The sequence below is a fragment of the Muscardinus avellanarius genome (genome assembly GCF_963383645.1).
Source record: "Muscardinus avellanarius genome assembly, chromosome: 2".
Lineage (NCBI taxonomy): Eukaryota > Metazoa > Chordata > Mammalia > Rodentia > Gliridae > Muscardinus > Muscardinus avellanarius.
Window position 1 is genome coordinate 8,646,295 of NC_137787.1, and position 22,042 is coordinate 8,668,336.

Consider the following 22,042-nt stretch of genomic DNA (forward strand, 5'->3'; position numbering starts at 1 on the left):
GGCCGCCTCGGCCCGCCCCCCCCCCGGCCCGGGCCCCGCCCCCCGCCGGCCGGGGGCAGAGGCTCCCGATTGGCTCAGGGGGCGGGCGCGAGCTCTGGTTGGTCGGAGCGGCGTCACGAGGGCGCCGTCGTCGCCTTTCCAGAGGCGATTACTGGGCAGGCTCAGTCTTTCGCCTCAGTGTCTAGCTGTAGCTGGCCGCGAGGCGTACGTGCTCCGGCATCTTCAGTACCCGCGGCCGCCATCGGCGTCGCTTCGGTTCTTTCAGGTCGTCCGCGCCGCTCGCCCACCGCACACGCCACTGTCACAGCCGCCATCATGGTGAAGCTCGCGAAGGTAAGGGGCTCGGCGCGCTGGCACGGATGTCGAGGCCTGCTCTCCGAGGCCCGCGCGCGCACGGCGCCGCGGGGAGGAGGGCCTGCGCGCAGTCCCGGGCGCATTCGAGGCGCCATGCTGCGGGAAGTCTCGCGCGAGTAGCGGGAGGTCTCGCGGCGCTTGGCTGCGGGGCGGCGAGGTGAAGAGCTGGGGCAGGTGCGGGGGGCCGGCGAGAGCGGCGAGGGGAGCCTGGCCGCCGAGCGTGGGGAGGGCGCTGGGCCCGGCGCGTGCGGATGAGGCCGGCGCCCGCGACGGAAGCGAGCCGGGCCCACCCCCCGGCGCACGTGCGGCCGCTCGCCGCCCGCCACGTGGGCCGGCGCTCGGGGCCGGGCCGGCGGGGTGGGCCCCGGGGGCCTGGCTGGGCGGCCCGGGAACCTCCTGCGCCCGGCCCGGCCGGCACGTGGTGGGCTCGAAAGGGGGCCCTGGGTGGCCAGGCACATGGTGGCACACCGAGTCCTATCCACGTGGCCCCCGTCGGAAGAGGCGGGCTGTGGACTGGGGGCGGGAGACCCGAGGACCGAAGCTGACTTTTTCGGCGTGCCTTGAAGACCTTTAATTTAGATTCAGGTGAGGGCACCAAAATGTGCCGCAGGGATATTGACTTTTAAAAGAAATGGACTTTAAAAGGCTATTTTTTCGAGTTGTGTTCTTATTGTATGTAGGTTTTTCTCTTTGGAAAACTTGGCGCTGCCAGCAAGAATAGTTTTTATGTTCCTTGGGCTATTTAGCAGGGTGGAAAGTGGGTTCTGTGGAGGAAGACGGTGGCATGGGAGACCTGAAGTGTGAATGGAGGTGTGATATTCTAATTGTGCTCATTTCTAGGCCGGTAAAAATCAAAGTGACTCCAAAAAGATGGCTCCTCCCCCAAAGGAGGTAGAAGAAGATAGTGAGGATGAGGAAATGTCAGAAGATGAGAGCAGCGGAGAAGAGGTAATTATGTCCATCTTGAAGCAGAATTGTGGCTCAGTTGGAGATTTAAAACAGGTGGTGTTGGATGTCTGAAAGTATTAGCAAAATAAGATATTCATGCATTGCAAGTTGAACTGTCCTTTGGGTAAGTATTTGAATGTGAGCTTGAGACAGAATATCTGAGGAGGGTTTTTTCCCCCCCAAGTTCATTCTGCTGGGCTTGGTGTGGTGTTGAATCATTTTTTCACTTTGAATATGTTTGTCTTGGGCCCACATATTAGAATAAGGGAACGCTGTAAGTGGCTAACTGAACATTGTATTCAGGTCTCAGGGTAACCTCCCCACATTCCTATTCTCCAATTATATATGAGTTGTAAAACTAATCACTGTAATGATATGTGGATTGAGGGCTGCCACCTCTGTGTTAGCAGTTGGCCCTTTTTAGCATGCCTGCTCATTATTTGAGTACACTTGTGCTCGGGTTTATTGTTTAGAATTTAGTAATATGCATATTGCCAGGTGAAATTGTAATTAACGAGAAATACCTTTGAGTAGGCTTAAATGCGTAGATAATGATGGTTTTTACCAGGCTAGTATGCTTACTTTTTGCTCCATAATTTTACAAGGGCTGTTCAGTCTTACTAGTTTTATTTTAGGTCTTTAGGATTAAGCTTTCGTGTTGGGCGTGGTGACACTGGTTTCATTACACCCTCATACTTGGGAGGCTGAGACTGAAGGGTTGCAGTTTCAAGGCCAGCTTTAGCAACTTAGAGAAGGCCCTGCTTTGAAGTAAAGACGGAGTGTAGCTTGGAGGTGGAACCCCTCTTGGTTTCAGTCCTTAGTATTTAAAGAACTTTCAGTGGCCTTTACTACTATACAAATGCCATCGTAACAGGTAACAGTCTTCTGTGTATAGTGTTATGAATACTCAAATGCTCCTTCATAATTCCTAAAACAACATAGTTGGCAGTATAGAAAGTTGAGATTTAAAAGTATGCGGTGCTGGGTGTATTCATTCCGAGTCACTCCCCCCATGCCATTTTGGCATGGGGCTGTATTTCTATCTTTCTAATAAACTTTAAATCTTCAAAAAAAAAATATGCGGTGCTAAGCCAGGTGTGGTGCATGCCTGTAAGACTAGCACTTGGGAGGTTGAAACAGGAGGATCAGATTTGAGGCCAGCCTCTTGCAATTTAATTCTGAATACTACACACAAAATGTGAGGTGTAGTGCTGAGCATGGCACATGACTTAGATCTTCAGGATTTGTGAAGGCAGAGACAGGATCCCGGTTCCATGACAGCTTAGCAGGATTCTCAGCAACCTAGTTGAACCTGGGTTCAATCATTAATACCAAAATAAATTATAAGATGCAGGATTCAGAGGCTTGGTTCTGGGATATTTTAAGCTTTGGGGAGAGTCCCTTATGCTTGGATATCATTTTACCTGTTGAGGGCCCTGACATCACGGGCATAAAGGACATATAACCTGACCCGGAGACTTTGATGCATATGGTCTTTTTTGTGTGTGTGTGGTACTGAGGGTGGAACCCAAGGCTTTCTAACTCTGGGCTATACTGCCAGACCTATTTTATGAATGTTTGTTTGAAAACAGGGTCTCATTAAGTTGCTAAGGCTGGCTTCGAACCTGTGCCATCCTCCTGTCAGTCTCCCAAATACTGGGATTACAAGCGTGCGCCACCACACCTGGCTTGCTACTTAAGGTCTTGAACCATGCAGTACAAGGTCCAACACTCCTTAGGATCCTGACTATCTTGACTGTAGGGAAGTAATTTGGTATTTGCTTTTCTTTATTCTCAAGGTTGTCATCCCTCAGAAAAAAGGCAAGAAGTCTACAACTCCAGCAAAGAAAGTGGTGGTTTCCCCAACAAAAAAGGTTGCAGTCGCCACACCTGCCAAGAAAACAGCTGTCACCCCAGGCAAAAAAGCAGCAGCCACACCAGCCAAGAAGGCCGTCACACCAGCCAAAGTAGTAGCCACACCAGGCAAAAAGGGAGCCGCCCTGGGCAAAGCATTAGTAGCAACCACTGGTAAGAAGGGAGCTGTAGCCCCAGCCAAGGGGGCAAAGAATGGCAAAAATGCCAAGAAGGATGACAGTGATGAGGACGAGGACGACAGTGAGGAGGAGGACGAGGATGAGGAGGACGACGAGGAGGATGAAGATGAATTTGAGCCGGCAGTGATGAAAGCAACAGCTGCTGCCCCTGCCTCCGAGGATGAGGATGAAGATGACGACGACGACGACGATGAGGAGGAGGAGGAGGAGGATGAAGAGGAGGAAGATGGTGAGTTCTCTTGGTGGGCCTGGGCTTGTTCTGACAGGATATCTTATTGTGGGTTCTGAAAGCAACATTGCGTATTCCTTTCCTGACTACCTGAGGATTAGGTTAAACTCGTCTGGGTATTTTCTGGACTGTTCTTCCCATAACCTAACACAATGGCAGGATTACATTTCCTCTAGTTCTTCTAAAACTCATGTTGACTTGGGAGGTTTTTCTAGTTTTTAACTAGGCAATTTCCTTTTCAGACTCTGAAGAAGAAGAAGCTATGGAGGTCACACCAGCCAAAGGAAAGAAAGCTGCAAAAGTTGTTCCAGTGAAAGCCAAGAGTGTGGCTGAGGAGGATGAAGATGAGGATGATGAGGACGAGGATGATGAAGACGACGAGGATGAGGATGAGGAGGATGAAGATGATGAGGACGAGGAGGAGGAGGAGGAAGAAGGTAACCAAGTTAGATTCTGAAGGACTTTGCCTGAGCTATATTAAAAGAACTTGAGAGCCGGGCGTGGTGGCGCACGCTTGTGTTCCAGCATTTGGGAGGCTGGGACCGGAGGATCATGGTTCACAGACAGCCTCAGCTACTTAGTGAGGCCCTCCGCAACTTATTGAGACCCTGTTTCAAAATAAAGAATAAAAAACAGGCTTGGAGGTCGATTGCCCCTGGGTTTGATTCCCCAGACTCCCCCCTCCCAAAAAAAAAAAAAAACGAGCCAGGCATTGTGGCATACTCTTGTGATCCCAATATTTGGGAGGCTAAGATGGGTCACTGGTTCAAGGACACCTCAGCAAGTAGTGAGACTTTTCAGTCTAAGAGAACCCTATTTTCAAATAAAGATCAAATAGGGCTTGGGGATGTAGTGTGGAGGTAGAATGCCCCCTGGATTTAATACCCAGTGTCATAAAAACGATACTTGATATATATGGCTACTCGTGAGTGATCTGTTTTTCTTGTTCAGAGCCTGTCAAAGAAGCACCTGGAAAAAGAAAGAAGGAAATGACCAAACAGAAGGCAGCCCCTGAAGCTAAGAAACAGAAAGTGGAAGGTAATCGCAAAGTGTAGGGGGAGGCAAGGAGAGATGGTAATAGCACAAATGATGAAGATTAAGGGACTTAATGCTGAATGACACCTGATGTCACACTGCAGTATGCTGATGTGCTGGGAATAGGAATTTTAAGCTGGAAATGGATTTGGACTCTGCTTTTCAAATAGACTAATAGTTCACTTTTCATTCAGGTACAGAACCGACTACAGCTTTCAATCTCTTTGTCGGAAATCTGAATTCTAACAAATCTGCTCCTGAATTAAAAGTTGGTATCAGTGAACTTTTTGCAAAAAATGATGTTGCTGCTGTGGATGTCAGAATTGGTACAAATAGGTAAGTTCCTCGCAGCATGTCGACACATGGGTTTGCTGATGCTGCTTTTCCAGTTACCTTTTAACTGTTCAGCATTTTAGAGATGCTGAACATTCACTGCTCATGAACCCCAAATTGGAAATTTCCACAACTGATCATAACTCTTCCAGGGTTTTTGGTGGTGGTTATATATGAGACCTACAAAGTTGTACAGGCAGGTATTGAACTTGGGGGTCCCCCTCCTCAGCATTTGCGGAGTTTTTTATTTTAACTCTGGAGGTGCAGTGATGGGCGCCTGTATTCCTAGTACTTGGGAGGCTTAAATAGGAGAGGCCGACCTCAGCATCATAGTGAGACTTCATTTGCAAATAAATGAGAGTGGAGGGTGTAGCTTATTGATAGAAGATCAATAGGTCTTCCATCCCCAGCACCACTAAAAAAATGCCCAACACTGCAGATACTTTTTGTTTAAATCTTTTTTTTTTTTTTTTAACCTCTGGGCTGTACTCCCAGACCTATTTTATACTTTATTTGGAAAGAGGGTCTCACTAAGTAGCTGAGGCTGGCTTTGCACCTGTGCGATCCTCCTGTCTCAGCCTCCCAAGCACCGGGATTACAAGCGTGCGCCACCACGCCCGGCTTTGGTTAAATCTGTGTCATTAATGTTGCTTATGTCCACAGTACATGTGTTTTTTGGGGGTGGCCTTTTTTTTTTTTTTTTGGTGGGTCTGGAACCCAGGGGCATTCGACCTCCGAGCTATACCCCCAGCCCTATTTTTTTTCTTTATTTTGAAACCAAGTCTCACTGAGTTGCAGAGGGCTTCACTAAGTAGCTGAGGCTGTCCGCGAACCGCGATCCTCCAGGTCTCAGCCTCCCGGATGCTGGGATTACAAGCGTGCGCCACCATGCCCGGCTCATGGGGGTGGCCTTTCTGTCTCTTGATTTTGTCTTTTTTTTTTTTTTTTTTTTTTTTGTGGTACTGGGGTTCCTGGAAGCCCTTCTACCTCCGGGCTATACTCCCAGACCTATTTTTACATTTTTTAAATTTGGAAACAGGGTCTCCTAAACCAGCGCGCGCGGCTGGCTTCGAACCTGCGCGATCCTCCTGTTTCCGCCTCCCAAGCACAGGGATTACAAGCGTGTGCCACCACGCCCGGCCCTTGATTTTGTCATTTTGTTCTCTACTTTGTAGGAAGTTTGGCTATGTGGATTTTGAATCTGCAGAGGACCTGGAAAAAGCCTTGGAACTCACTGGTTTAAAACTCTTTGGTAATGAAATTAAACTAGAAAAACCCAAAGGAAAAGATAGCAAGAAAGGTATGTATGTAAGGCCTGGGAGATCTTGTGATAATGTATTCAGAGTAATAAAACTAGGGCTGAAACGCTGGGTGTGGTGGTACACACTTGTGATTCCAGCATTGGGGAGGCTGAGACCTGAGGATCGAAGTTCATAGCAACCTCAGTTACTTAGAGGAACTCTGTTTCAAAATAAAAAAATAGGGCTGGGGGTATAGCTCAGAGGAAGACACAGGTAAGCATGCGTAGTCTACTCTGGAGAGTCATTCGTTGAGTATCCTGTATCAGAATTGCTCGAACCTAGAAGTATTCTTTTGGAGTTTGTACATACTCAATGAGGTTAACCTAGGTTTCACGTATACCTTACACTGTGATCCTCTTGTCTCAGCCTCCCAAATGCTGGGAATATAAGTGTGCACCACCATACCCAGCTTAGCTTCTAGGTAGGATTTGATGGGTTCATCGTAAGGTCATTTGTGGCATTCTCTACTTGTAACATGTCAGTTAAGATTTGGGGCCAGTTTAGATTTTTTTTTTTTTTTTTTTTTTTTTTGGTGGTACTGGGGGATGGAACCCAGGGGCCTTTTACCTCCGGACTACATTCCCAGACCTATTTTATATTTTATTTGGAAACATGGTCTCTTAAGACAGCTGAGGCTAGCTTCGAACCTGCGTGATCCTCCTGTCTCAGCCTCCCAAGCGCAGGGATTACAAGCGTGTGCTACCACGTCCGGCTGCCATTTTAGATTTTTCAGAAAGGGATATACAACTTGTATTAGATGCATGCAAATATAATAAATCACAAGTCTCAGCTGGGCATGGGGCATGCTAGTAATCTCAGCATTTGGGAGACTGGAGGATTGTGGTTTGTGGACAGCCTTATCTACTTAATGAGGCTCTCCATACCTTAGTGAGACCCTATTTCAAAATAAAGAATAAAATAGGGCAGAGGGTGTAGCTCTGAGGTCAGATGCCCCTGGGTTTCATCCCCATACCAATAAATTACTAAGTATCACATGTATCAACCATATAATTAGATTTTAAAACATGACAGTGTGTTTTAAATTGTATTCATAATTTTCTTGGTTTAGAGTTTATGAACATCTAGGTTAAGCTTTGTTTAAATTCAGCAGGTGATTGGACATCAGCTGACAACATGGAGGGACTGCTTATGTCACTGCTCTGTTTCCATACTTAGCACAGTGCCTTGTACATCATAACGTGTGTTTTTGTATATGGAACTGTGTCTTTAGAGTGTTTTTCCTTTGGTCTGTTTGGTCATTTTTATTTTTTCTAAATCTAGACCGAGATGCAAGAACTCTTCTGGCCAAAAATCTTCCTTACAAAGTCACTCAAGATGAATTAAAAGAAGTGTTTGAAGATGCTGTGGAGATCAGATTAGTCAGCAAAGACGGGAAGAGTAAAGGGTATGTTTCTGTCTGTCGGGTGGTAAATGTTTACTTCTGAACAAGATACTGAATTTTGCCTTATGAAAAATACTGGTCCATTTTTCTAGGTGTTTGATCTTGGGCAAGTTAACCTAGAAACTTACTCAAATTTCTGCTTATACACTGGGATTATATACTTTATTTAGAGAGTGATTTACATATAAAGGAGTAAGAAGCGCTTCTACCTTATAGTCCGCGTCTTTGCTGTGGTCATGGCGCCACATTTGAGTCCGCAGCGGGCTGCCTGTGACAGTGGCCCCCATACGATTACATTGCTGGCTGGGGAAGAGATTGAGGCCAGGAGGATTTGCAAGTTCTAGGCCACCCTCAGCAACTTTTTGTCTATTTCAAAATAGAAAATAAGCTGGACCTGGTGGCACATGCCTGTGATCCCAGTACTTGGGAGGCCGAGACAGAATCTCAGGTTCAAGGTCTGCTTCATCAAGTAGTGTGAGACTCAGATCATCCTAGGAAGACCCTGTTTCCAAATAAGTAAAATCGGACTGGGGGTGTAGTTGGAAGGTAGAATGCCTCTGGGTTCAACCCCCAGTACCACCAAAAGCAAATAAAAATAGGGCTGGGGTGTAGCTTGGAGATAGACTGCCTCTGCGTTCAATACCTGGTACTATACAAGGAAGGGATACTGCTGAGTTGAAATGTTGTGCTGTAATTTGTGTATTCCTTGATACCTGACCCGTGTCGCTATTGTTGACCATGCAGAGGTCTCATTGAGGGTATTTGTGTTAATGTGTTATCGTTTCTGTAGGATTGCTTATATTGAATTTAAGACAGAAGCTGATGCAGAGAAAACCTTTGAAGAAAAGCAGGGAACAGAGATTGATGGGCGGTCTGTTTCCCTCTACTATACTGGAGAAAAAGGTCAAAGTCAAGACTACAGAGGTGGAAAGAACAGCACATGGAGTGGTAAAGAATTCTTTTTTTGTGTGGTGCTGGGGATTGAACACAGTGGCATTCTACCTCCCAGTTCCACCCACGATCTTTTTTTTTTATATATTTTGAAACAGGGTCTTTCTAAGTTACTGAGAGCCTCAGTAGCTTGCTAAGGCTGGCTTCGAACCTGTGGTTCTTCTGTCTCAGCCTCCCAAGTACTGGTATTGCAAGCATGCACCCACACACCCAGCTGAGTGGTAAGAATTTAACTTTTTTTTTTTTTTTTTTTGGTGGTACTGGGGTGGAACCCAGGGGCTCTTCTACCTCCGGGCTGTACTCCCAGACCTCTTATATTTTATTTGGAAACAGGGTCTCACTAAGTAGCCGACTTGTGTGATCCTGTCAGCCTCCCAAGTGCTGGAATTAAAAGTGCGCCACCAAGCCCGGCAGTTAGTAATAATTTATAGGCTTGTTAGAGTTCCAGAATTGAGAGTAGGAAATCATTTGCATCTTTTACTAAATACATTTTGAATATTCAGTCTAATTAAAGAGCAAGCAAAGTTACTTTTTTTTACATAATATTTAGTCTTTATGAATGAGATCTGGAGGTGAGGATACAGGTTCATCTAGCTCCCTTCATAGGTATGTGTTTTGTACTTTAAATGGCATAGGCTATATTTGGAAAATCAAATGTTTAAGGAAGGTGTAGAATAGCCTACGCCTGAGAATCGTGGAACACGATCACACATGCCCAGCATGATGAACAGAAGTGAGCTTTTACCTACAGTAGCACTAGCGTTCCTCCCAAACCCTAATTTTAGGAGCAAGCTGTGACTGCACTGGGAACTACTTTTACTTTTAAGAATATGATATTTCTTATTTATAGGTGAATCAAAAACTCTGCTTTTGAGCAACCTCTCCTACAGTGCAACAGAAGAAACTCTTCAGGAGGTGTTTGAGAAGGCAACCTTGATCAAAGTGCCCCAGAACCAAAATGGCAAATCTAAAGGGTAAAATAATATCCTAATGTTGGGTGTGGGTTATTTTTATTGAAAAGTTTTTGTAATCAAACACATAACATTATACATATATAATACAGCCCATTGTCCCTCTGTGTATTGGAACGAATTTCTAGACCAGTATGGCTATTAATTTATACAAAATGCCAATTCAGCAGAGTAAACTGGGATGTTTTTCCTCGAGTTGACAGTATTAGTTTCCTAAAACTCATAATGTATATACACCTTTTTTTTTTTAACATAAGCCACTGAGATTTTCCTTTTTTTTTTTTTTAATGGAACCCCAGGGGCATTCTACCTCCAAGCTCTACCCCAGCCCTATTTTTTTATTCTTTATTTGGAAATAAGGTCTCACTGAGTTTAAAAGGGCCTCACTAAGTAGCTGGGTCTGTCCTTGAACCACAATCCTCCTGTCTGAGCCATCTTAACAGTTGTGGATACATCTATTATAAATAGGTCTCAAAGGTAAAATACACTCTCTTACTATTAACTCTCCGTCCTCAGGTATGCATATATAGAGTTTGCTTCATTTGAAGATGCTAAAGAAGCTTTAAATTCTTGCAATAAAAGGGAAATTGAAGGCAGAGCCATCAGGCTGGAGTTGCAGCCACCTAGGGGGTCACCTAATGCAAGAAGCCGTAAGTAGTATTGGCAGGATCCTGGCTAGGGGGTGGCATCCTGTTGTGTGAAGTTTTTGCATCTACTTTTCCCACAAGACATTTTCTGTTGCTGAGTGAGTGACAGCTGGATATGATGACTGATGACCTGAGGAAAAAAATGATGAAATCTAAGAAAATTCCTCTAGATAGTCAAGTTCTGATCCTGCTGTTATGCTCCGAGCAATCAATTTTCCTTTGACTGCCTGTTATAGCTGGTGGACAGTATATGGGTTCGGTTTATTCCATAAAGTGCTGAAACGAACTCAAATGCATTGGTAACAAAAAATGTATGCTCGAGATGTCTTGATACTGCTTTTTCAGCTAAAGTAGACATTGGATATTGTATGATGGTGTCATTATGATTGTGACTTCAAATAAAAAAACTTTTTCTTCCCCAGAGCCATCAAAAACACTGTTTGTCAAAGGCCTATCTGAAGATACCACTGAAGAGACCTTAAAGGAATCTTTTGATGGTTCTGTTCGTGCCAGGATAGTCACAGACCGGGAAACTGGGTCCTCCAAAGGGTAAGGCACAGAAAAGAGGTCTTCTGCTTGGCCTGTCTTCTCATTGAGCTCCTTTCTGTCAGTTGGTGGCAGTTAATGGATTCGCACGAGAAGAAGAGACAGTTCACAGAACTAGCGTTTATTTACCTTCTATTTTTATAGAGGTGTATTCAGCTATTTTGTGAGACATTCCAAAATACATTTATTTATTTTGTGGTGCTGGGGTTGAATACAGAGCATTCTGTCTCTGATCTCTATTCCAGCCTTATTTTTGATTGGAAATAGTGTTTTGCTATTTTCAAGCCTCATTTAGTTGCTGAGGCTGGCTTTGAACTTAAGCTCCTCCTGTTTCAGCCTCCCAAATACCAGGGTTACAGGTGTGTGCTGTAATGCCTGGCTGTCATTCCAAGATTTAGACTTGCTTAAGCCAGTTAGGATTTTCCAGAGGGAATTTCTTACCACTCAGGTTTTTTCTGGCTTGAGCAAGGCTCCTTTTGTGGTAACCGTACAGCATGAGATGGGTTTGCTGCTTGGACACGCTTGTTTTATAATGGGAGTTTTTTTTGGTTTAGGTTTGGTTTTGTAGATTTCAACAGTGAGGAAGATGCCAAAGCTGCCAAGGAGGCCATGGAAGATGGCGAAATTGATGGAAACAAAGTTACTCTGGACTGGGCCAAGCCCAAGGGTGAAGGTGGCTTCGGGGGTCGTGGCGGAGGCAGAGGCGGCTTTGGAGGCCGTGGCGGTGGCCGCGGCGGCCGCGGCGGATTTGGCGGCAGAGGCCGGGGCGGCTTTGGAGGTAAGGTGGATAGGGCTGTCTCCGCAGTGCTGCCCATGCCCATACACTGCCCACCTGTGCTGTCTGGCAGCTTTGCTACCCTCCTTTCATGATGTCTTGCCTTCTGCAGGGCGGGGAGGCTTCCGAGGAGGAAGAGGAGGAGGAGGAGACCACAAGCCACAAGGAAAGAAGACGAAGTTCGAATAGTTTCTTGCGTCCCCGTCTTTCCCTCTTCCATTTGAAAGAAAGGACTCTGGGGTTTTACTCTGTTACCTGTTCAATGACAGAGCCTTCTGAGGACATTCCAAGACAGTGTGCAGTCTGTGGTCTACTTGGAAATCCGTATAGATAACATTTCAAAGGAGATGCCCTGTTGGTTTTGACTGGATATTCATATAAACTTTTTAAAGAGATGAGTGATAGAGCTAACCCTTATCTGTAAGTTTTAAATTTATATTGTTTCATCCCATGTACAAAACCATTTTTTTCCTACAAATAGTTTTGTTTTTGTTTTTTGTTGGGTTTTTTTTTGGCGTTGGGGGTGTAAAGGAAAGCAGAATGTTTTATCATAATTTTTGCTTCAGTGACTTTAGGACAAATTAAAAGTCCTAAACTCTGGTGCCAGACTTGTACTTCCTAAAGGAATGTGTTTCTTAGAACATTACTAAGCCTGGCAAAGCCAGCTGTGCTGATCAGAACTACCCCACCTAGTGAGAATATGCGTTGCTTTCAAGAATCCCAGGCTCAGAAGGAGCATTGAGTGGGGAGGTGTCCCACTTTTGTAGCCCTGTGAGTGTTGAACTTGAGATCACAGTGATGGCTTCACCGGTGCTGCAGAGTCCTGAACAAGTGCTTTGGGAAGAGCACATTGGTCAGACCTAAGATAGGTAATTGAAAGTATCAGTTTCTGATTTTGGCAAATTGGATTTCATAGGTAAGTGGAGGTTTCAGAACTGGGCCAGGACAGGAACTACCAACCCAAGTACACTAACAAAAAGCCTTTGGCTTGGAACTTTGCATTTCTGAAGAATTGTCTGGTCTTAGTACCCCTTGCCTCTTTCCCCTTTATTATTAGTGGAGGCATGGTCTTGCTATACTGCCCAGGCTGGACTTGGCTAGCTTCCACACACCTTGACTACTACATGTGAAGTTATACCCATGAACCCTGGGTCAAGGGCGTGTTGGTACCAGTGGATTTCTTTTCTTTTCTTTCTTCTTCTTCTTTTTTTTTTTTTTTTTTTGCGTATCTGGGGGTAGAACCCAGGGACATTCGACCTCTTAAGCTACACCCCCTGCCCTATTTTTTATTTATTTTGAAACCAGGTCTCACTGAGTTGCAGAGGACCTCACTAAGTAGCTGAGGCTGTCCGTGAGTCATGATCCTCCAGTCTCAGCCTCCTGAATGCTGGGATTACAAGCGTGTCCTGCCATGCCTGGCTAGTACCAGTGGATTTAGTGCGAACCTACGTAGCTGAGTCTGAAAACCTGCTCTAGAGCTGGGCGTTGGTGATACACGGCTTTTAATCCCAGGATTTTGGAGGCAGAGATAGGATCTTGGTTCGCTTCAGTCCTTTGCAACTCAGTGGGACCCTGTTAAAAAATAAAGAATAAAAAATAGGGCTGGGGGTATAACTAGGGAGGTACAATGCTCCAGGGTTCTATCCCCATTATCGAAAAATAAAAATGAAAACCTGTTTGTAATCAGATTGCTCAAAGTGCTAAATTGAGCTGGGCGTGGTGGCGCATGTTTGTAATCCCAGCATTTGGGAAACAGACTGGTGGATTGTAGTTCGCAGACAGCCTCAGCTATTTAGTGAGGTTTATAACTTAGACCCCTCGGAGGTCAAATGCCCCTGGGTTCCAGACCCACAAAAAGTGCTAAGTCAGCATGGCACACGCATTTGGGAGGCAGAGACTGAAGGATCGAGGATTGCGGTTTCTGGACAGCTTCGGCTACTAGGCAAGGCCCTTCACAGCTAAGATCCTGTTTCAAAAATAGACTAAGCCTGCTAGGTGTAGTGGCACACGCTTGTAATTCCCGCGCTTGGGAGGCTGAGATGGGAGGATCACTCAGGTTCAAAGCCAGCCTCGGCAACTGAGACCCTGTTTCCAAATAAAAATATAAAATAGGTCTGGGAGTATAGCCCAGAGGTAGAAGGCCTCTGGGTTCTACCCCAGTACCACCAAAAAAAAAAAAAAAAAAAAGACCAAGCCTAGCATGGTGGCACACAATTGAAATTTTAGCATTCGGGAGTCTGAGACAGGATTGTGGTTTGCATTTGTCAAAGGCAACTTAGACCTTCTGCAACTTAAGGCTTTCAAACATAAAAAGGACTAAAAAAAAAAAAAAAATTGGGCTGGGGGTGTAGCTTGGTGGTAGAATGTCCCTGGGTTCCATTCCCAGTACTGCAAAAAGAAATAAGGTGGGGTGTGTATGGCTCATAGGTCCAATGCCCCTGGGTTCCATTTCCTGACCTGTAAAACAGACAAAATCAGGGTTGGGGGTGTAGCTTGGAGGTACAAAGCCTCTAGATTGCATCCCCAGTACTGCAAAAAATTCCTGGAGACATATTGAAGAACGTATGGCTGGCTTGATTTTTCCCTGACCAGCTTTACTGTTAGATTGAGAACATGTATATCACCCTGCTGCCGTCCTAGAGGAAACGTTGCAACTGAAGAAGAGGGTTAGGGTCTGGGCAGGCCTAGGAAGAAGAAAGGCAGAACCTTCAAAGGAAGCCACACGTCAAGTTTGTTAGCTTTTTAATCTAGCAGGGTTGAGAGTAACTTGAACGTGCACAGTTTGCGATGCAGCCCTCCCAAACAGTTCTTAGGCCCTGTAAGGGTGGATGAAGGTCTTGAAACAATTCCAATACTTGTTCCAATTTGCTAAACCAGGTAGGACAAGCAAACTGGGGAAAGCTGGGAGGCTGAGACTCAGATACTAGGCTCTTTACAACTCAGGGAGACTTCAAGTTACAAGATAGTGCTGGGGGGTGTAGCTCAGGTAGAATGCTCCTGGGTTCCATCCCCAGCACAGCAAAAAAAAAAAAAAAAAACCTTGGATCCTCGAAAAAAGGAATGAAGTCTCTCCAGGGTCACATGGATTTGTCAGACAAAATTCATGTCTAAGTCCATGATTTCATTTTCAGAGTCCACTGTCCTGATCTTCACTTCTCTGGTCATTCGGTAAAGTAAGTGGGGGAGGAGGACAGGAAGAAAAGGGTTCAGAAGCAGGCTGCCCTTAACAAGTCTTGGGTCAAATGACTACCCTACACCTTATCAAAAAAGTGGTCCTGTTCTGCGGTTGAGGTCTTGCTAAAATATGGCTTAAAAAGCTGGTAGCTGGGTGTGGTGGCACACTTGCAATCCCTGCTCTTGGGAGGCGGAGACAGGAGGATCGCGCAGGTTCAAAGCCAGCCACACTGGCTTAAGAGACCCTGTTTCCAAAAATAAAAAAAGTATATAAAATAGGTCTGGGAGGTAGAAGGGCTTCCAGGAACCCCAGTACCACAAAAAAAAAAAAAAAAAAAAAACCGTATAATCCCAGCATTCGTGAGGCTGTGACTGGAGGATCAAAGTTTGCAGATAGCCTCAGCTTCAGCTAAAATAAGAGGGCAGGGGGTGTAGCTCAGAAGTCGAATGCCTCTAGGTTCCATCTATACACACACACACACACACACACACAAAAAAAAAAGTAGTGATAGCCCTTCTTAACCCCAGTACTCGGGAGGCCAAGGCTGGGGTGGCACAGGTTTAAGGCCAGTGTTCCCTAGTTTACTGAGACTTGCAAGAAAAAGGGCAGGGGGTGTAGCTTAGGTCCTGGGTTCAGTCTCCTACTACATTGGAAGCTATTGAAATGTGGGTTGCGATTGCTAGGAGTAAAAGCACAGTGGTCACTGGCAAAGTGAGTGGCAGGAGCTTTGGGAGTGGGGTCCTGGTGGGCTCCTCTGCTGTGGGAAGGGGGCTGCTGGAGTTGACCCTTGCCAGCAGCCCAACAGAGGGAGGTGGTGGCTCCCACCGCAGGCGATCCTGCAGGGCGTTACCATGCGCACTCGCCTGGGCGCGGCAAGGCGGCTGAATGCTGACTGCCGGGGGTGTCCGCCATGGCGAGGGCAGGGAGTTGAGGTCCCAGGGGCTGCACTGTTAACTCGTTCCTTCAGGGAAGGAAAAAGGTCCAGCCCTGTTGGTTCACATCAGGCATGAGCTGATTTTCTGTGCAGGGTGATTATCCTGCAGGGCCAAAAGGGATGCCAGGGTTGGGGATTAGGGGCCAGAACCCTGCAATCTTGGGTCTCTTGGGCGTCGCTGGTTTCCAGTTTGGTGGGTTGCAGCCATTTTAGAAAAGCAGTGGGTTGCCTTTAGCAAATGGTTGTTGGCGCTTCCGTCATCTTCCAGCAGGTGGCAGCATGCGTGCAGAACCTGGGGGCCGCCGGTCTGGGCTCCCAGTTCAGCTGTGAGTGCAGGGAGCCGCTCAGCCCCCCCCCCCCCCCCCGCAAACTCATTTCCAAGTGGGTCCAGGACGGATTGGCTGCCTGCTCTGTGCCCTTTCTCGAGAGTTCTCCCTTTATCTCCTTAGAGCTTGGTCTCTGCTTCCCCTCACCGTAAAGAAGCAGCAAATAATTTCTTACTCGGAACAATAAACTGCAGACCCCACTGCCCTGCCCGGTTAGCCCCGCTTCCCTTTGTGCCCAACTTTGGAGATGACCTGCTCGGCCTCTGCGCGCCAGTGTCGGAGGCTGCCCAGTGCTGGGCTGATCTTACGCAGGTACCTGCCTCCCTGCCCTGCCTCCCGGCTGCATCTGCTAGCCTCCTCCTGCCTGAAGCTCCCCGCGGTGCGGGGCACCTTTGTTTTTCCTTTTTGTGGTACTGGAAGATTGAACCCAGGGGCATTCTACCTCAGAACTACACCTAGTCCTATTTATTTACTTATTTGATTTCTTTATTTTATGGTACTGGGTATTGACCCCCGTGGGGTATAATACTTCTGAGCTACACTAGCCATTTTTATATTTCTGGGTTTTTGTTTTGTTTTTGGTGGTACTGGGGTTCCTGGAAACCCTTCTACCTCCGGGTTACACTCCCAGACCTATTTTTATACTTTTTTTTTTTTGGAAACAGGGTCTCTTAAGACAGCAAGGCTGGCCTGAACCCACGCGATCCTCCTGTCTCTTCCTCCCAAGCGTGGGGATTACAAGCTTGCTTTATTTCTGTTCTAAAAAAAGATCTCGCTAGCCAGGTGTGGTGGCCCACGCTTGTAATCCCCGAGCTTGGGAGGCGGAGACAGGAGGATAGCGGTTTGTGGACAGCCTCCGCCACTTAGTGAGGGCCTCCATAACTTAGACGCTGTTTCAAAATAAAGAATAAAAAATAGGGCAGGGGCTGTAGCTCAGAGGTCGAATGCCCCTGGGTTCCATCCTCAGACCTGCAAAAATAAATAGCTAGGACTGTACCATTTTCTCTGCCTCCAAAGTACTAAGATTACAGGTGTGTAGAGCAATGCCTTCTAGCAGCAGGAGCAGATCTTTAGGCCAGTTTATTTTTTACTTATTTTTTTGTGGTGCTGTGGGTAGAAGCCAGGGATGTCTACCTCAGAGCTACGCCCCAAGCCCTATTTTATATTTATTTGTTGGAGGTTGACCCCAGAGGCATTCTACCTGTGAGTTATATCCCAGCCTTTTTTATTTTTTATTTTGAAAAAGTTGCTAAATTGCTGAGAGCCTCACTAAATTTTAGCTGGTGCTGGTCACAAGCCTGCAAACCTCCTGTCTCAGCCTCAGGAGTTTTAGGATTACAGGCATCACCATGCTCAGCTGGTAGAGATTTAGTACAGAGAGTTAGGGACTTGCAAAAGCATTGGAGGGGCTGGGAGAGGAAGTCAGGAAGGTCCTAGAAGAGAGAGGAAGGCAAGGCAGACATTACCAATAATCACGCGAGTTGTGTGATGCCCACAAAGCAGAGGCTGGCGAGGATTGTCGCTCCCACCCATGGCTGCTGCTGGACGGTGTGAGCCTTCACCTCCTGCCATCCACGCCTGCTGAACATGACCCTCTGGGCAGAATCCAGCCGCAGCATCCTGGAAGGGGATTCTGGAATGCAGGGCAGATGGGGTGGGCACGATGTCAGAGGAACAAAGGCTGACCCACCGCGGTCCTGCCTCGGGCTGGGTAAAGACCTCCCGGGTCTTCAGGCAGAACACCAAGCAGCTTCAAAGGGAATGTGGCAACTCCACCCGGACCTGTAAGAATAACCTGTCAGGTTTTTGGGTTTTTTTTTTGGTACTGGAGATGGAACCCAAGGGTATCCTACCTCCAAGCTACACCCCCAGCCTGACTTTTTATTCTTTATTTTGGAACAGGGCCTCACTAAGTTGCAGAGGGCCTAAGTAATTGAGGTTGTCTGTGAACCATGATCCTCTGGTCTCAGCCTCTGGAATGCTGGGATTACAAGCGTGCGCCACCACGTCTGGCTCAGATTCACTTTTTTGTGTGTGGGTTGGGGATGGAACCCAGGGACATTTGACCTGCGAGCTACACCCCCCGCCCTATTTTTTTTTTTAATTCTTTATTTTGATTCTTTTATTTTGAAACAGGGTCTCACTAAGTTGCAGAGGGCCTAAGTAGCTGAGGCTGTCCGCGAACCACAATCCTCTGGTCTCAGCCTCCGGAATGCTGGGATTACAAGTGTGCGCCACCACACCCGGCTCAGATTCACTTTTAAGTGAAAAAGCAAAATGCAGTAAGGCTAGTAGGCTTCACTTTGTGTAAATTAAAAAGAAAAAGGGCGGGGCATTGTAGCACACCCTTGTAATCCCAGCATTTGGGAGGCTGAGACAGGAAGATCATGGTTCACGACAGCCTCAGCTACTTAGGCCCTCCGCAACTTAGACCCTGTTTCAAAAGAAACAATAAAAAATAGGGCTGGGGGTGTAGCTCGGAGGTAGAATACCCCTTGGTTCTACCCCAGTACCGCAAAAAAAAAAAAAGGCTGAGAATGTAGCTTAGTGGTAGAGGGCTTGCCTAGCATGTGTGAGGTCCTGAGGTCCTGGGTTCAATTTTCAGCAATATGTTATATATATATATATATATATATATATATATATGTTTTTAAGAGCATAGTTTCATATATACTAGCATACAATGAATTATCTTTTTTCTTTCTCTTTTGTTGTGCTCAGAGCCTCATGCATGTTAGGTAAGCATTATACCACTAGACTACATACCTAACCCTGAATTTTATTTTTTGGAGGGTGGCATGCTGGGGAATGAGCCCGAGGCATTCTATCTCTAAGCTATACCCTCAGTCCTATTTTTTTTTTTTTTAATTTGCTAAGTTACTGAGGAGCTAAGTAGCTGAGGCTGGCTTCAAACCTGCAATCCTCCTGTCTCAGCCTCCCAAGTATACAGCTCTGGGTTCATGCTGAGTACTGAGGATGGAACCCAGGGGCATTCTACCTACAAGCTACACCCCCAGCCCTACTTTTTGTTCTTTCTTTCTTTCTTTCTTTCTTTCTTTCTTTCTTTTTTTCTTTCTTTCTTTCGCAGTACTGGGGATGGAACCCAGGATCATTCTACCTCTGAGGTATACCCTCAGCCATAGTATTTTTATTCTTTATTTTTTATTTATTTATTTATTTATTTATTTATTATTATTATTATTATTTTTTTTTTTTTTGGTGGTACTGGGGTTCCTGGAAGCCCTTCTACCTCCGGGCTACACTCCCAGACCTATTTTTATATTTTTGAAACAGGGTCTCTTACGCCAGCGCGGCTGGCTTCGAACCTGCGCGATCCTCCTGTCTCCACCTCCCAAGCGTGGGGATTACAGGCGTGCGCCACCACGCCCGGCCTATCTATTAAGTATTATTAATATGACTGTATATTGTACCAGATGCGATGTTAATGTAACTAATGTAAAATTTCCCTTGCAATGGATTTTTAATCTGGTAAGGCTAGCTTCTTTCCTTTTCAAATATTCTTAAGTAGCCTAGATTATTGTTTTAGATGGCTTTTTCAGTTAAAAAAAAAAAAAAAAAAGATTTTCAGCCGGGTGTGGTGGCGCACGCTTGTAATCCCAGCATTTGGGAGGCTGAGGATCACGGTTCGCAGACAGCCTCAGCTACTTAGTGAAGCCCTCTGCAACTCAGTGAGACCCTGTTTAAAAAATAAAGAATAAAAAGTTAGGCAGGGGGTGTAGCTCAGAGGTCGAATGCCTCTGGGTTCCATCCTCAGACCCGCAAAAATAAATAAATAAATAAATAAATAAATAAACAAACAAACAAACAAATAATTTAAAAATAGGGCAGGGGGTGTAGCTTGGAGGTTCAATGCCCCTGGATTCTATTCCTAGACCCGTAAAAATATAAAAAAAGATTTTCAATTTTAAAATTCTTTATTATTTTTTCCCCCGCAGTACTGGGGGTTGAACCCAGGGGCATTCTACCTCTGAGTTATACCCTCAGCCTTATTTTTTGTTCTTTATTTTGAAACAGGGTCTCACTAAGTTGCAGAGGACCTCAATAAGTAGCCGCGGCTGTCCGCAAACCGTGATCCTCCTGTCTCAGCCTCCCAAGTACTGGGATTAAAAGCGTGTACCACCGCTCAGCTCCAAACTCTATTGTGTGATTATAGAGGATGTAGAGAGTCTAAATACTTGCTGAAGCTGTCTTCGAAGCTGTGATCCTATCTTGGCCTCCCAAGTGCTGAAATTAAAAGCATGTGTCAAGCCAGGCATGGTGGCACATGCTTGTAATCCCAGCATTTGGGAGGCTGAGACAGGAGGACTGTAGGTGAAGGACAGCCTCAGCTACTTAGTGAGGCCCTCTGCAACTAGTGAAACGCTGTTTCAAAAACAATAAAGAATAGGGTGTATTCATTTGAGTCACCCCTCCATGCCAGTTTGGTATGGAGCTGTACCTATCCTCTGTATTTCTATCTTTTAATAAACTTCTTTAAATCTTCGAAAAAACCCAATAAAGAATAAAAAATAGGGCAGGGGGTATAGCTCGGAGGTCGATTGCCCCTGGGTTCCACCCCCAGTACCACCAAAAAAAAAAAAAAAAAAAAAGCGTGCGCCACCATGCCCGGCTAAAATTCTAATCTTACATTTTCTGATCTGGCTGAGACAGGAGGATTGCAGATTTTAGGCCAGTATGAGCAATTTAGCAAGACCCTGTTTCAAAGTAAACAATAAAAGCCAGTTGTGTAATCCCAGTACTTGGGAGATGGAGACGAAAGGATCCCAGTCTCAGCAACTAGTGAGCTCTCAGCAACTTAGTAAAACTTTTTCCAAAACAAAAAGAGACGGATGTAGCTCAGAGGGAGAAGCCCCTGGGTTCAATCTCCAGCCCCCCCCAAAATTAAATAAAATAGGGTTGGGGGTATGGCTCAAAGGTAGAATGACCTTGGATTCAATTTCCAGTACCAGAAAAACAAAAATTGTCTGATCCTCCTGGAGAGCAGATGACAAGGCCGCCACTGCAGAAGGTCCTGCGCAGACCGCCCCCTATGGACACAAAGGACCTGAGTGGCAGATCTTGCCGGGTCTCCCCACCCAGGCCCTTAGCAGCGGACAATGCCCTTTTTGTCCAATCACATTTCAGCAGGGTTGTAACATATCTATCAATGAAATCTTTTTTTTTTTTTTTGGGGGGGGGTCTGGGGATGGAACCCAGAGGCATTCGACCTCCAAGCTACACCCCCTGCAAAATTTTTTATTCTTTATTTTGAAACCGGGTCTCACTGAGTTGCAGAGGGCCTCACTAAGTAGCTGAGGCTGTCCACGAACTGTGATCCTCCGGTCTCAGCCTCCCGAATGCTGAGATTACAAGCGTGCGCCACCACGCCTGGCTAGGAAATCTCTTAAAATCCTAAAAGAACAGGAACTTCCAGATAGCTGGACACATGGGTTCTTGAAGGGCGCACCCGGACCCGTACCTCGCCCCGTGTGCCCTGCATCTGCGTGCCGGTCATGTCCTTCATAGGCCAGCAATCTCCGTTGTCGGGCCCATTCCTCAGCTCTGGACCCTCAGCGGGTCCTCGGCTAAGGTGACAGAAAGGAATCTGAACATATGTGTCCGAGACACATTCAAGGGGGAATGCGGGCCTTCTCAGGGAGGGTCGTCGTGGGGGGCACAGGGCTCTTTTCTTATTGGGGACTTTGGTGAGGGGTGGGCTAGAGGAGGTGGGTGAGGACGGCCTCAGTCTGGTGGTCCCCAGGCAGTTTTTGAAGCCTGGGATCCGGTCGGCCGTAGGGAGATGATCTCGGCCCCATAGTCACGAGGCAGTTTCTGGTGGTCTGGGCATCCTTAGGGTCTTGGGGCTGATCCAGCTCTTTATTTTTATTATTTATTTATTATTTTGTGGTACTGAGGATGGAACCCAGGGGCATTCTACCTCGAAGCTACACCCCAACCCTATTATTTATTCTTTGAGACAGGGTCTCACTAAGTTGCGAGCTAGCCAGGCGTGGTGGCGCACACTTGTAATCCCAGCATTTTGGGAGGCTGAGGCCGGAGG

General features: G+C 46.4%; 1 protein-coding gene across 1 annotated transcript; it reads left to right on the plus strand.

The window, feature by feature from the left end:
• Positions 1-315: 315 nt before the first annotated feature.
• Positions 316-11,735, plus strand: NCL (nucleolin; the record flags this gene model as incomplete). The annotated part of the gene is made up of 14 exons (XM_080689907.1): positions 316-333; positions 1,195-1,302; positions 3,102-3,585; positions 3,828-4,022; positions 4,537-4,623; positions 4,815-4,956; positions 6,129-6,253; positions 7,536-7,659; positions 8,447-8,604; positions 9,458-9,581; positions 10,095-10,228; positions 10,648-10,774; positions 11,326-11,549; positions 11,659-11,735. 14 exons carry the CDS (start codon positions 316-318, stop codon positions 11,733-11,735), a joined length of 2,127 nt encoding a protein of 708 aa, XP_080546033.1.
• Between the last annotated feature and the right edge of the window lie 10,307 nt (positions 11,736-22,042).